This window comes from Harmonia axyridis, chromosome 3, assembly GCF_914767665.1.
Source record: "Harmonia axyridis chromosome 3, icHarAxyr1.1, whole genome shotgun sequence".
Taxonomy (NCBI): Eukaryota; Metazoa; Arthropoda; class Insecta; order Coleoptera; family Coccinellidae; genus Harmonia; species Harmonia axyridis.
In genome coordinates, this window is record NC_059503.1 from 19889324 (window position 1) to 19906588 (window position 17265).

Genomic DNA, 17265 nt, shown 5'->3' on the forward strand with positions numbered 1-17265 from the left:
TCGCATAATTCACGAGTTTCAAACTCCCGGTGTTGTTGGCATTCGAAATGTGTTGAACTTTCGCCTTCTTCGAGGAAACTGTTCAGGAGAGATTTCATCATTCTGTCGAAATGTTTACTATAGATTTAACATGATTAGGAAGATAAGTCGGATCGTGACGTGAATACCAAGCTTTAAATTTCAATACTGCATGACAAATGGCGAGTTGGTGTTTTCAATATCAGTTATTCATCATGGAATGTTGAATAATGGTTCAATTCGGAAATTTATTTTCAGGTGAGATGAAATGGATTCGTAGCGCAGATGATTATGACAATAAAATATGGTGTTATATTGATTTGGTCTCTACTTGAAAGAAATTCATCTTGGCATGATTGAAAGTAGAATTTCTTTATTTTCGTAAATTTTATTCAACGGAACATTTGTTTTGTCAACTATATGTTGACTTCAACGTGATATCAGTAAATACATTTTAGTTTGCATAAATTCACTAATTTATGTAAAAGATGAAAACCATGGGATTTTTGAAATTGAAGATTTTCATTCAGAAAGGTTGAGTACCTAATGATGATTTATTTATATATAGATAGGTATTATACCTATTTAGAAATGAATAGGTATAATACAAAAATCATTTTTTTGAGGAGGTTCACAATTCGAGACTACGCTATATTATAAAGGATGTAACATGAGTGAGTGCAGGTCATGCAGGCCTTTCAGAAAAGTAGCTTGTTTTGTATAGATACTGTTAGTTTCGGAGATACAGGGTGATTGATGAAAATTGTCTAAAATTCCTGATCTCCATAACTTGGGAATCAGCAGTCTGATTTTGTTCAAATTTTACAAAATAAGCTACTTTTCTGAGAGGCCTGGATGACCTGTATTCACCATTAGGCTATGGCCAGTCACCCATATTACACCCTGTATATTATATCCTATACATATATTTCGATTCAAATTTTAGAACGAACAAATTTCATGTATCAATTCTTATTTCCTGAATTTATAGCAATCAAATAAGTTGATGATTGCCTTAAACGATGTATTCAGATCTTTTTTCTTCACTGAAAGAGGTTCAATGGAGTAGGTATAACGAAATTCCAAATCTCCCGTGTTCAACGCACATGTCATCAAATGAACACCACTTTCCTACTTCTGCACAGAAAGAACTATGTTCTAAAGCTGGATATGATGATAGATCTGATGATAAGTTATTTGATACGAAATTGTAACCTCATGTGAAGAGCTGAAATAGAGTTTCCTCGCGAAAAAGAGGAGGCGTGGTTAATAAAAAAAAACCTTGGTGGCCCAATAAACCCGTACCATATACCAAAATCGAAGGCACCAGTTATTTCTCCAGGTGGAAACAATTTTGTTAAGGCTTATAGGGAAAAAGAAGAATTTATTTATGGCTCAACTCCATGCTAACTCGCATTATGCTATCACCTCTATGGAATGCTTCCATAATAATTGTTGTTAGTATTATTACGATTACAATTCTATTCAGTGTATGTGTTCTCTCGCTCAACAAGGCAAATCAAACAAGTTGAAATAATTATCGTTTATTCCCTCATCCACACTAAACATTATACAGTCCTTCGAACAAGAAGCAATAGTTTTGGTACTTTGGCCAAATGAAATCAAACAAATCTGTTGAATAATTCAACATTGATTGGTACTATGGTTCTTCGAAAGAAAGACCGACGATATAAACCTCTTCCCCCTCAATTCAACCAAAATATTAAAAAATGTCGATAGATATCAATGCGAAAAATGTTCACAACTACACGGTGATTCGACTCAACCAAGCGATCCTAGCGTTCAAGTACGGAAGTGCTCAAAAATAAACCGGAAATAATAAATTCAAAAAAATTATAATACATTAATACCAAAGTTTGTTTTCTTCGAAATGTGCACAGATAAGGACGGTTCGATGCCTTTCAACTGAATAAATTCTCTAACGTTTTCCATTTAAAATCTCACCCAGAAACAATAACCGAATACAAATCATTCTTCGCGCGATTCAGATATCCGCATTTTGATCGGATCGATGAAATTATTCTGCTTCTCGCAGCCAACACCAAACTGGAAATTGAAAATTCCGGCTTTATTTGCCTCCTTGTCGGAAAGTAATTGGGAAATGGATGGGACGCCTAAGGTTTCACTTACGGATCGGAAATGAAGCACTTCCTATGTATTTCGCCGCCAAAATGATCTCATGAGTCTTTCTGGATGCCATATCATTACGTTATTTCCAGTCTTCAGAATTTTCTGATCTTCCATCTACGCCTGTAAAATCTCCATTTCACGGAAATGTTTTTTCTGGGCTCGAGAGACGCCAATTACGAAAAGGAAATTCGTGGAAAATATCGATACGTGCTTTGAAAGGATCTGTTTTGCATAAGTGGGAGTATCAGATTTGTGTTGAAGAATTCACATGGTGAGTCTCAAATTCATCCATAAAGTTCTCTCATCAAATAATACACTTTTACATTTATTATTTTTTCAGATTTAACCGTGATGAAATTATATAGGATGTTATAATCTTCAATTATAATTTTTTCCATAGCAAGGCAAAAACATAGTTCACCAAGAAATAACGTGTCAGTATTTGGGTTAGTTCAAAGCACTCAATTGGTCTCTAGCCTTGACATTGACCAATTTTATATTTCGATCTGTTATTTTACTTCATTACGAAACACCATTTACGAGGAAATGTACAACGATTTTACACGATTCAATTCATGTTAGACTACTGGAATTTTCAAAGACGTCGTAATTTGTCAATTCATCGTATGCGATTGGTCAGGATGCGGATGCGCGTATCTGGAAAAACCCTAGAAATCAGTCTTAGAGTCTTATGGGCAATTGTAACGTTACAAATGAAAACAATATTTTCAATTTTTCGCCATTTTCTCGTGCACAGTGCTCATAAGGTGAAAAGTGATCTGAAGAAACTCATCATTATCTGAGCTTGCAATTTAATTTTTGAATTCATATACAGAATGTTACATTGACAAAAGTGTGACTTTGGTCTATATATTTGTTTTCGAACATCCTCTATATAGGTACAAAAATAATTTTTAAAATTTATCCATTAAGTTCATGCTTGCACACGTAACTCCTCATTATAAACCCTTCATTTCCCTAGATATCCTGAATGAAACATAGATGAGATTTGGGGGATTAGGGTCAATAACAGAATAATATCGCACAGCGAAGGGTCACTAAAACTTTCAATATTTGAAATATTTCAATTCACTTGTTTCGTCCATTTCTTTCGATTAAAGTACTTTCGTTATATAATATTCATATCCTCATCATTATTTCTCATTTTTATGAGTAATATTCAGTTCATATAGTGTCTCAATCAAATTGTCAACTACCAATGTTTTTAAACTCACATCCTCTCTGAATTCATCATATTACATATTATCACATATAAGGTACGTTTTGATTTCACGAAATGCAGTTTCAAACTATTTATATTACCTTAAACTTAGATTTTACTGGATTCTTTGAAATGGATCATTTCTTTCAGTTCCCTAATTCCTTGAAAAAAATTTATTTCTACAATGACAATAAATTTCATAGTTCAATAAAGTTCAATAAGAACTCCAGTACTTTTGAATCAACCATTCGATATGAAGCTTTTATTATATTTGTTAGAAAAAGAATTATCGAAACATAAATAGTCCGGTATGATCGTTGTCCATACAATAGATTTGGGACAAGTTTCTTCTACTTGAATAGGTCTGCGGACATTAGGGTCAATAAAATAATTTCCGCAAATCCAACTCTCATTCTGGTGAAGAATACAATTGAATTTGATGCACTTACGTCTTCGCTGAAATACCATAGAATCGATTCCACGAAAATATTGCTTCAACTAGAAAAAGATCGAGCTTCCATTCAAGCAAAACTTTTTCAATACCGAAATGGAGTTGCTCAAACTTCGAAATCCACATTATTTTATTTTTCTTCCTCATGAATTCTAATTCAATGGTAGAAAGAGGATTTCAGTGCTACGTAACAATCGAGGAAATAATGGGATGCCAGAGGAAAGCAGCTTTTTCAAGTCTCTCCAATGGACTCGCCCAGAAGTTCAGAAAAGTGCATTACTTACTTGACTTGTCCGTTGCTCCTCACGTCGAAATCCATGAAATTGATCTCTATGATCTCGTCGGAGCTCCCCACAAAAGTGTAGAGCAGGCAATCGATATTCGAGGAGTACGGTTTGGGAAAGTCCGGACTTTTGAAAACTCCTTTCTCTTTGCCATACGTAGCAGAAAATACGAGGCATTCACAACCTGGAATAATAAAGTACGTCAATTGATTGTGGTGTGAGTTTCGCTGCTTCGTTAGTGTTTTTTATTTTCGATTATACTACTGAGAACTTTTCTCAATAGATGTCGACCCACTTGTTACCCCCAGAACTTTTCAACAAGTTTAGAGTGATGTTAATTAAAGCATCCACGAAAAAAAGGTTAAGGGATGATGAAACCTTCACCCCTTCTTTTGATCGATCACCCTTGTTAGCGAGTCCCTTATTTCGGCATTGAAGTTTCATTAAGCGTATTATATAGTCTTCGTGTTCCTTGTCAAAGAAAAAACTTGTTGAAGTTTGGACTCAGAAGGAATTATGGAGTCTTGGGGATGGAACTGATCATTTCGATTTTTCATTAACAATTTTGTCCATCTTTGAGGAAACTAAGAAAGCTAAACTCTAGTTGTTGAAGTGTTTCCATTATTTATGGTATTTTCTAGAGAGATGAAGAAGAACGAATGAATGGAGAGAATATCTAATATTTTTTCAATAAATTCCAATTTGTGAATACATTTCCAATCTTATACATATAAAACAAGGACAACCAAAGTACCATCAAGTCGTAAAAATTGAATGAAGGTTCAAATACCTGTTTTTTGTTTTTCTACATACAGAATACCCCAAATTCGTAGGTTTTGAGGGAATCCTCGGTTATGAGAAGAGACAGAGCGATTTTCGCAACAACGAATTTTTTTTTTTTCATGTTCTGGTTCCCACGAAAGGAGATATCCTGTAATGTTCAGAGAACATCGTGAGAACCAAGAGAAAGAAGGTAGGAATTGGTGTTCTTTTTGAATTTATGAAGGTTATATGCCTCGGGGAACACCTTCCTAGGCAATGTGTTCCAGAGCCTTGCTGTTCGTTGGATGAACGAGTCTTTGAAGAGAGATGTTCTTCAGGTCTCCAACGCGACCACAAAGGGGTGTGAAGACTGAACTTGATGGGTTTACCTCGAAGAGACTGCAAGAGGAGGAACGATCTTTGATAGTTCAGAAGAGTATCGCCCATGAAAATATCTATAAAATAGACACAGATCGCTTACTTTTCTACGGTGTTCCAAAGTGGTGAGCGAGTTTGTAAGCGAGGCATCACCGACGAGAAGAAGTGCCCTTTTTTGGACATAAACCAGAAATCAAGAATTCAAATAGATGTATAGTATAGAAGTAGCAGTAATATTTTGTGCTATTATACTACTTATACTAGGTAAAGGAAATCTGTATGTGTTATCTTTGATTTCATGAAAAACTAGCACTGTGTCTCAAAAACCTCTCATAACCGTGAACCCACAAAATCTATAAATTTGGGACACCCTGTATGGTAAAAAAAGTTAATCTAGAATAACAGTCATTTAATATTTATTCATATTTTTCGGTATTTTTCATGGTCTTGCAATTTTCCCATATTTTTGATATGATGTGGAATAAATCATCAGATTCCCACATTCCCTGGATTCAAATAAGAAGTTTCATTATTTCAAATGAAAATCTATTATTTCGGTTAGCCTTTGGAACTCTCATTTTCTGCTAGTGGAATGAATATTTATGACGTGAAAAAGTATTTCCTGCGGAAATGGGGGTATTCATACTATCCTTCTATTTTACACATTTTATCAACTTCTCATATTCCTTTAACGATTTTCTTTGGTCCTCCAAGATTTCTCTGGATATATCAGTACTCTGTGACTCACAAATCGAAAACCTGGATATGATTCAGTGTCATTTCATATAGTTTCTGGTGAGCACAGAGTATACATATGTAGAAGTATACATAGAGTATATATAAAAGATTCTTGAACAGTATAAGACAACATGGAAGAAAGACCTGACAACGGTATATTTTTTTCAAATCAGCAGAAACAATAATCTTTCAAAATGAAACAATAGAAATATTAAATAAGTAATATTGAATGAGTATATGCTTTGCAAAATACGGACCTGTCTTCAATCTACTACATCGACTCTTAGTACCATCAGAGAACGGGAAAATAAAATGATACTTCAGGCATTGACAGGCCTAATCTATTTTGTCACCAAAATGATCTCTTTCATGTTACAAAAAGTAAAGGAACGATATTTCTTGTTATGAATTCAATTTCAACCTAATCTGATTTCATGATAGAAAGTCAAATTAAATTTGCAGATACGAATAAAATAGTTTTTCATCGAATGCTAACTACTCAAATTGTCTCGGATTAAACCTCGTTTTTCTTTGGAACTTCTGTAATAGGAAATTAAGTTTCTGCTCTTTCCAGGATGGAGGAAAATGAAAGAATCTCAAAAATGACAAATTCTTCTGTAGGAATATTGATTGGACCACAGATGTTTCATAATCGGTAAGGGCGACTGGGAACAATTCGAAATCGAAGACTCTGACACTTTTCTCGAGTTCAGGCACAAATTATGTGCGTCATCAATTTCAAGGAATATCTAGGTTTTTCATCAGGATAAAATATCAGTGCTGCTGAAACTATTATTTATCATCCAGATATTTGAAATTCAGAAAAGATAGTGAGTGATATCTCAGTCAGATTCTCACGTTTTTCTGTGCTTTAGAAAGAACTTTTCATATATTTCATTGTTTGATTATAGTGCTTTTCGTGTGAAAGAAGAATGTTCATGAGAAAATTCAACGATAAAAAGCAATGATCATATTATTCACCAGATACTTTGATTTCAATATTCAAAGGATATCTACGGATAACATTCTGATTCTTGATGCTTGATTTATTCATGTGATTATAATTTTCGATATCATCCAGAATAATTAAAATTCAGGGATTTAGACATTTATTAGTCTTGATCAAATGTCCTTAATCACATGTTAATACGAGAACAAAAATAATAATTGCCCAATTGCCTGATAAGCAATTTTTCAATTCGAGTGATTATTTTACATACACAAACAAAATTTTAATTTAGTCCAAACTATTTTTACTGAAGCGATAAACATGAAATTTAGCATAAAGTTTGAAATTTTCATTGTTTCTTACGCCTCATTTCAACTGGTCAGGATCTGTTGTCACTAAGATATTAGGTTTTTTCAGAATTTTGATATCTCTATCTATTTATAGAATTTTCTTCAGCCCTAATAAAGCAACTGTAACAAATTTTTCTCGATGCGTGATATTTATCGAATAATGAAATTATTTTTTTATATCTATTCTTCTTGAATTTTTTCCGGTTCTGCTAACGTGACAATTCAAGAAAAATATCGAAAGAAAATTGCACAAGATTTCCTTGTTCATGAACCGATGGAGTTGCAATTTGGGGTGTTGATATGAAATACCAAAGATTTTTCGATCGGTTCAAGTTATCAGAAACATAAAAATTCAAGAGGAATATCGGAAAATATATGAAAAATATTTCAGAAAAGAGAGATTTCACTTGTAAGTATAGAATAACAATTTCAATCACCGTGCAGAACTCTGAGTTGATAACTTAGCAAGAACCACAAAAAATTCAAAAAGAATATCGAAAAAATTTTACGCAATATTTTCGTTAAGGATCTGGATGTATATGAAATACAACATTTATGCTACGTGTAAAATTTCAAGCTGATCATATCATCATAACCATAGACTGAGAATGTGCAGAATTTTGTGTTTATACCGTTTTTAGAACTATAGAAAATCAAACGTAATATTGAAAAAATTTCCAATACTCAGGTATTATAGTGTTGTAGAGTTATTGAAAGAAAAGTTTAATGAAACTGGGATCCAAAATATTAGAACCTGCACTCATATACTGAATCCATTAGTCACATCTTTATTCAAAAGGGAGAATCACATATTCCTGAAATGTGATCCCATATAAAACCCTTCAGACTAAAGTATCGATCCACTCGTAGAATTGAATCAAATGAGGTACATTCTTTTGATCAGCGAGCTTTTTACAGCCCCGGAGAGGTAAAAAGTTTATTAATCAACTAATTTGACAGCTCGGTACTTTCAATTCATGAAAGTCCTCATTCTCCTGATTCAGCTTTAACGGTCGATAAACTCACAGTGTAGAATTTTACTACCCTAACATAATAACTCGATAAAAAAGTTAATTGAATTCTTTTTTATTCGGAATTTTCACCGACCTCTTGCTATACTCACTAATCACCGTTTATTATGAGAATTTAACTGCTCACTTTATGGGAGTCAGCAAAAAAACATCTGCTTCCTGATTCACGCCATGAATGCGTAGTATACATGAAATTCAAAACAACGCGTTATTCTATTCTTCATTTCTGCCTGAATTATGACTATCAATCTTTTTAGTCTTTTCATGAACAAAAGCTGAAATGAAAGCAATTAATTACAATTTTTTATTCGCCATTCCACATCAAGGGACTTGGTGATGGAATTTTGAATATTTCCAAACGACCATTGTGTTCAGAAAGAATGGCTACCTTCGACGATATAATAACATACATCTCATTGAAGAACAAAACTGAGTGCATAAATCGAAATTTATGAAATACTTATTAAACTCTCGTGCAACAATCTGAGAAAGAAATATAATTCTAGGACACTCATTATACAGGGCGTAACTTTTCCCATTAATAGTGATGAGTGCAGGCATTTCAAAAAAGTAGCTTGTTTCTCCATAACTTGGTGATCAGCAGTCCAATTTTGTTCAAAACTTAGGTTGATTCACTACATCCAATCCTCCTAAAAGATTATGTACTGTAATTTCAATATTTTCAGGACAGTACCCAGAGATTTTTCCTTACTCTCCCATAAATATTTTTCTCATGAATACAACTTCTCTGAAAAGAATAAGAATTCACTAGGACAACACGATTAAGGTAAGTGGAAATATGTGATGAAACTTTAAAAACCTCGCCGTAATACCCTGCCTGGACTTCTTTGATTGTTAGGCGGGTACTATCCTGATTAATTCCAGCCATTTTCGAAAGCTCAACACTGAAGAAATACCCAAATTAACTAATCGATGTTCGTTCAGAATTGAGAAAATTATTTCGGAAATTTCTTGGATCAAAACGAATAACATAAACAAAATTCAAAATATGTATCTTCTGTCAATGACATTGAACTTGAAGTCCACAAACAAAATATTACTGAATGATTCAATCCAACCCATATTGTCAAAAATAATGAAAAGATCAATTTACAAAAGACTTTTATTAAATAAAGAATGTCTAAATACAGAAAGACTAATATTAAACACTGAATGAGTCATTATCAACTAAATTTCGATTTTACACTTTTCACGTCAGCGCCAATGAATGTTGTCTGATTAGTGAAAAAGGATTTGAAACCGATATAATGTGTTTAGTAGTGTGATGTTAATGAGTTGATTTTACGGACCCTCTTAAGATTTCCAGTGAATCAAATCTTGGAAATAAGGTATAAAGCTTCAGTCGACGAGAACAAAAATTGAAAATAATCAATTTCTCAACTTACTATGGTTTTGTCCATTAAACTTATCAGGTGAATAAATCGAATGATCATGTCCAAACATCATTCCAAACCCTCAAAATAAAGTCTCTCCCCATTTGTTCATCTGTTGTTAATTCGAGAGATATTTTCGAACTCACCCCATTAAATGAACCATAAATTACTTCAATAGCTCTATAACCGCTATTTGGAAAAGAATAAACAGAGTTTGTACACCGTTTAGATGAATGATATCACCATTAATATATCTGACTCTCATGTTATCCTATCATTTTTAGTTTGTTCAAAACATTTACCACAATTAAAAGTATGTTGGGAGCAGTCCATTATTTCTCATTCTTGGAGTTCTACTTCCAATAGACAGTTATTTGGCTTTCGTTATTCTTTATTGGACACATTAAGCGTTTCTGTTCGAACTTCGAATGCAGTATTTCACAAGAAACATCTAGTATTTTTAAACTCATTGAATTTTGCGAAAATGTCTTTTCCTGATTTTATCGAACCGCATCCAGAGGAATATTGGAAAAATATATTTTATTTGGTTGAGGAAAAACAGCATTTGGTTTATAGACGGCTTAAAGAGTGTTACCATCGAATGACCAATAATGAAGAATTCCATCAAAGTTTATTTCCAATCAAACACTTATGTTAATGAGTTTCTATATTTCTAATAAATATTAGTTCGTCCTGAATCAATTTTGACCTTTTTCATTTGAAATAACATTGAGTTTTCAAAGTTAGAATGTATAACGAAATTATATGAAAATATGAAGCGAAGCGCTCGAGCTCTTTACCTGAAAGGTCACGCTTTGAAATGGTGTAATGCTGTCATGATATCCAGCCGTGAAAGTTGACATCGGTATTAATATTCAGTTGGCAAACTACTGAAAATTGATATGGATGTCAACCTGCACCGCAGCCATTTCGTGATTTTTCTATTTATTCGCGTCGAATTACAGCACTACTGTGCACGGTCCAAATAAAATGAAAAAGTTATATATTTTTCTATTGAAGAGTTATACACTGTGTCCGTTAAGTATGGAACAAATTAATTTTCAGACCATTTTGAGAAATAATCCTGAAACATTCTTTATTAGTTAGTACAAAACATGTTTGGAAACAGCTCATTTTCATTAATCTTAAAATGTAAAAATTACAGAGTGTTACATTCAAACCAATTGCCGCTAGACAATAAGTATTTTTGATAATATTGTTAATTTAACTATGATAATAAAAAATGTTACGTGTTACTTTATGAGGACACACAAAACTATTGTATTTTTGTCCACCCTGTACCAATTGGAATCAACATGTGATACATTTTTGGAATCAGCTCACCTGGAGTAATCGCAAAATTGAGACAAAATGAGGTCATTACTCGAAAGTAATTCACCCTGTATATTAGATTATCATTTTAATACGGTAAATTAAAATGAAAAATCGATGTGCTTCAGGATTATTTCTTAATATGGTCTGTTTAGCTGAAAATGAATTTGTTCAATACTTTAAGGATACAGTGTATAGATAATTCTTTCCCGGATTATATAGAGAAGCAGAAGTGATGTTTTTTATGACCGGAATCGAAAAATATTCATGAAAACGACGTTTTTTTTTAACGAAAAGGAGCAACGTGCCACACAAAAAAGTTTTCTGGCTTTGTTATTTCTCGAAGTGGAATTGTATGATATTTAACACCTTTATACCTATCTTCTTGGGGCCACCTGAAATAGAAGGACTGTACCAATGCTCTACAAACGATTTAAGACCTTAAAGATGTAATTAGTGTTGTTATCGAAGACATACAGCCGCAAATGTGCGAATTGATCATGAAAAATTTCACGAAAGGCATATGGTGCTACAACCTTAGTCGTGATGGCCATTTGGCTGATATTATTATTTCATCCTCCATGGTTTACCTTCCTCTTTATAATGAAATACCCGTGCAATGATTTCTTTAGAAATATTTTTTTTTTTCAATATCAAAATGAAATCTCTTATGGAAAACCCGTTTCATTAGTATCATCGACATAACTCATCGCCAGGTAATTTGTAGTGACTTTGCATTTCCGAGAGATGGCGTTTCTGGCTTCGCGTTGCACTCCAGTACGGTACGGGGGGTATATAAGACTAAACGCACTAGATCAGAGTCATTCCTCTACGATGGAGAGGGAAGGTGTTATAGGCTGAGTTCGCTGGATTGTCTATCTGAAGAGTCCATCAGCAATCTCGGGACGAAATGCGCAATTGCCATAGGAAGGGCGCACCTACGAAATTTTGTTCGAGAACGAATCGGCAAGCATTCATAAAAAATTATGAATCAAATAGGTCCTGCTCTACTTCTTTATGCAAAACCAGTGCTGATAGATCGAATGACAGGTTTTACACTATTTTCAACTACTGAAACCTGTTGCTTGCTGTTTGATTGTTAACAATGTATCTATGTATTTACGAATCCTCTCATGCGTTATTTTTTCAATTAGAGTAGTAAAAGCTCATGATTTATACCATCGAAAGCTCTGCTGCGATCAATTGAAAAACTTAAAGCCAAGTCTTTGTTTTCAAAGCAATTCAAAAATAAATTTATGTAGGATCCAGTCATTGTTCCCTGTAAATAATTGACATGGTCAACAGGATGCTTGAAAACCTTTCAGTTTCCTCAAGCAGCGTCGAGGGCATGATAGTTTCAATGGATTTACAGGGAACGAACCGCTATTGTATAACTATAATGTAAAAACGAAGTGTTAATTCTTCGGGGTGTCGAAGACATGCCAGGACGATTGTAAATCTTAAGAGATCTACTGGGGATTGGGCCAACTCGTATGACAGTGGTATCGGATATCACATCTGCTGGTCCTTCTAGAATGTAGAATGCATGGCTGAGATTTCCGGGAATCTGCTAAGAGCTTTGTGGGCGGTACGGCAAAACTCTTATTGTACTAGGGGTGGTACTTGGTACTTTTCCCTGATATCCGATTGATGCGAAGGCTGTGGCCAAATCAGAAGAAAGGAAGTCGATAGTCAGGGAAGATGAGTAACTTCGAGTCGGAAAAAAATTTAAGTTGGGACTAAGTTGAGAAATTCTAAGTCGGGTTAAGAGAAAGTTCGGTCGGTCAAGACTTGGGGCGTTCGACGTAAAGACGGTTCGCGGACTAGAATAAGACGAGTCGCAAACGAATTAAAGTGGAGACGACCGAAACTAGAATTAAAGACGAAAACGTTATATTCGAAGACGTTTCGTAGTTAACACTCGAGTTGTAGACGAAATTCAGTACTGTATATACTGTGTTTGTACTGTAAGTGTGGCTTTGTGAATATATGTGAATAATTAAAAGTGTTCAATTATTACAAACCCGAAAAAAGTCACGAAGAAAAAGACGAAAGGCCAGGTAATAGAATCATACTTCTAGACGATCGATTAACCAACATTTATGAATTGATGGTGATATATGGCAGTTCGGTTAGAATCCCAGCAAATTATTTCTGAATATTTTCCAGAGAATCAATTACTTGACGTCAAAGGAAAGCCCTGTGTTAGACTTCGGTTTTTTTCGACCAGAATGGTAAACACGCTCGTAATTAAAACCATTCGTTTACTCAAGCTCCTTCGGCAAAAACCTGATTGCGAAAACTTCACGCCCTTTTATGTTAACTCGGTTTCATTGTGAACCGCATTACTTTAAATGAACGAACAAAATAAAGTGGAGAGTAAACAAGGACTTCCCTTATCCTTCGGATGCGTTCCGTCTGCAGACGAGGGATTACTTCACATCGAATAAATAAAGAAGTGAATGGGCTGAAAATGTAGCTAATAAGCTTCACGATTCATCTATGTGTTTATTTCTATGGAATTCGGTTATATTCCGAATTTGGAATTATTTTCCCGGCTTTGTTATTTAATTGTCTTTCCTAGTCTAGCTGAATCTTGAGCAACTACGAGACAATCGAAACTGTGTCGACAATAATTGAACTTGAAATAAGGAATGGAATTCTCAAATTGTTAATATCCTCTTTTGGTAGGAAAAACATAGGAATTATAAAACTTGTTTGGATCTGTCCACAATTATCAACTTCTTAAATCAGTCTTTTCCTAAGTTAAGTGGAAAAGCTACTAGCTTGACTTCGCTGAGGTTGAAATAAAGACACACTAAGTTTTTGTTTCCGTGTGTCCAAAAATTTTTTGAGCATTTCGTTGTTTGGATAATACGTTGTATGTTACCGGTGACGAGCCATTATTATATTCACTATTTTCTGAAGTTTTCTAGACGGCGAACCTTTTGTAAATTGGGTGAGCCTCCCTATATTTAAGAATATTTTCTTCTAGCCTTTTCCCTGGCCGCAAGATCAGCACTCTTCAGATAACGATAGGCGTCAACGAGTTCTCTCTGCAGTGGAATGCCTAACAATACATACTTTTATGCTTGAATTTTTGATGATTACAAAGTATAATAGCAGAAGCTGAGGGAAATCAGCAACAAATGCTTTTTGGATTCAACCAAATCGCAGAAAAGGTCGACATAAAGACATCTGCCCTAAGACAAAGTCTGTGACATTGAGAAGAGACCCAATACGCTGCAAACTAGCAATAACCTATCAAATAATAGAGGACGTTATGAACTATCTGCTCTCGGAAGTGCCACACACATTGGTAAAGTATTTTTTATTTTGATTCAGTGATGTAACTATTTTAGATGTGTTAAATTGTATTTTTGAATATTATACTAGGTAGGTGACGCATTTGATTTTCTTCTCACTGAAAAAAATAGTTTACGGCATCACGATAATCTGCATAGCTATATAGGAATTTCGGCAATTTCTACTACTTTGTTGAGATTTTTTAGAGCAGAGGTCTTTGGATTGCAGACATCAATGTGAAATTTCAAAAACACCCATCGGTGGAGCTGGTGCTCCAGCGTGGAGCTGGTGCTCCAGCGAATATTTGTCAAAAACTTGTCAGTGATTGTTTCTAAACTATTGAAACTATCAGTTTCAATTATCTCCTTCAGTATACCATTCCATTATGTTATAGACCTTCCAGAGAAAGACAAGGATCTTCCAATCGATCTTAAATGATCTAATCCAATGCAAGTGAATACTCAATTGCAACACCACAATGAGCTATAATTGAATGAAATACAGGGTTTCCCCGGCAAGCTTCCAAAACCATTCTAATCAAAGTTATCAACTGAAATGAATTTCCCTTCCTAAATTGAAACCTACGAGCTGCAACTTACGCCGACGTCCTCAAATTCTAAGTCGGTCGCGTTACCCTTTATTGGATAATTGTTGGGGTGGCGTTGGGTTAATGAGTCCTGCATGTTGAATGATTCGAATAACGCATTTGGAGATTTCGACGGAATATACGTGGGTTTATGATCATGGTTGTACAGGTCAGGAGTGTATTTGTTTCTAGAAATATACCAGTAGAAATAAAAAAAAATAAAACCTCACTAAATTCCCACCCCAACCTTAACTTAGTCAGAATCGAAGCAGACCCTATACAATTCCCGCTCAACTTTCAAGAAGTTTCTAGACCTCAGCATCGAAAATAAAGATCCACTCAACTACGCAAAGAATATGACTAAAAACGTCGATTTGGTCATACACACAATGGAAAATATATCCACACACTTACCTAGTAAAACCACAAAAACAAAGTTCACAAAGATACTAAATGAACTGAAGGCTCAATTTAAACTTAAAGAGAATGAATTATCCAGCATTATAAGCATTAGCTCTCAAGAACCTTGCGATTATGTTGACTAACATAAAATTCACAATAATTCAATGGAACTGTCACGAACAGAATAGTATTTGTTAGAACAGTTGGTATCAACAGATAACAGTAGTTACAATATGTTAACTAAACTTTGTGAATGAGTTGTAAATTTTATTGTACCAAAATCGCTAATGACCCAGATGTCGAAGCAAAAATTAAAATAAAAAAATAAATAGAAATATTCATATACATACATTCCTCGCCGTTTCATTTTACGCTTGATATAAAGGGTGACTCACGTGGAACTGTATAGGGTGTCCCAAATTCGTTGTCTAGTAAGGGGATCCCAGAATCTATTTGGGCTAGAAAAAATGAATGACCGATTTCTGAGAGAATTCATCTCAACTTCAAAACTAATAGCTATAAAGAGAATAACATGCATTATATGTTTTCGTTGTTCAACAATATTGTCGAAGCAATATGGGATACTTCAATGTTAATTTCCGCGAAACAGAGTTGATAAAGTAAAGGACAATAAACAGAAAAACTATGGGATTGAATTGGAATAATTGGAAAAAATACAAATCTCTGATAGCCAAACCCAATTAGTCTTCGTTTTTGTAGGTATTAATTTAATATCTACCATATCGTTAATCTGCTATGGATTAATAAGAGAAAAAGAGAAAGCTGTTTTCGCGTGTACATTTTTACATTAAGGAGCATTAATACTCTTCCGGATGAAGCCCGAAACAGACGTACTCTACCTAATTATTATACAGGTCCGTTTCAATGGTGAAAATCATTTAATTGAAGTACTCGTATTTCTCAGGAAATTGTTTTCAAAATTAGCCGATATTCTTCGGTGATTTTGCGATGATACATAATCAGGAAGAGATTTCTATTATTTTATCAATGAAAGAAATGAATTTCTTTACAAATTTTCTCTCGACAGTACATACTTATATCTCTTCGAGGACCTTTTCACCAATTGGTAACAGATTGAAACCAAGAATTTGTATCAATGGTAGGTCGAACATTTTTTCGAACAAACCCAACGTGTGTTAAATAGTTTAAGATAATTTCTCGCATGATTTTGTTGCAGATTAAAAGAATATCGACAAAAGTAATATTCTTAAATTCACTACACTGTTGTAAGGCTCTGAAAAATATTCAGAACAAGGTTATTCCGAGAGTAGATTGATCTCAAAGCTTGAATGATTCTTCAATTCATTGGTTGTTATACTCTTAAGTAGTTAGGAGCCAGAAACATAAAGATGAAGCTTCTTAGATCGGCAATTCCTGGATAAGCAGGACATTTAATTCCTTGGAAAGTCATTGCAAGCCATTACTTTTCTTGCACATTATTTTATCCCATCATAAACTATATTTTATCAAAACACGAAATTCGTTTATATCCATTTTTCAAAAATTGACAAATATAGCTCACTTATGGCCAGTTGCACCATTTGCCTAAACATTGATTAAAATTCAAACATTGATTATTTTCTGATTTCTCTTAAGAAATCAGAAAGTAAGCAATGTTTAAATTTTCAATCAACGTTTAGGCAAATAGTGCAACTGGCCATATATCTTCAATATTCCTAACCAGAAGTAACTCTATGTTTTATAAGTTTGATTAGAATCTTTTGAAGCTTGGTTCTAACGACCAAAAAGTGGTATGACACTGGTGGTTCCATTTGTGCGGTCCAATTCCAGGTTTTATTGATTGACGTGTTATGTGGTTGGTCGCTAAAAATGGTAGATCACTGTGAAAGGAGTCCTTATAACCAGAGTCTACTAAAATTTCAATATGCA

General features: G+C 34.1%; 1 protein-coding gene across 1 annotated transcript in view; it reads right to left on the bottom strand.

Moving 5' to 3' along the window:
- The window catches only part of LOC123675511 (suppressor of lurcher protein 1), a 230051-nt gene that overhangs the window by 174849 nt on the left and 37937 nt on the right, over window positions 1-17265 (bottom strand). The window contains exon 3 of the mRNA XM_045610872.1: window positions 4127-4310. Coding sequence (XP_045466828.1) covers window positions 4127-4310 — 184 coding nt within the window. The remainder of the gene's footprint in view (window positions 1-4126; window positions 4311-17265) is intronic.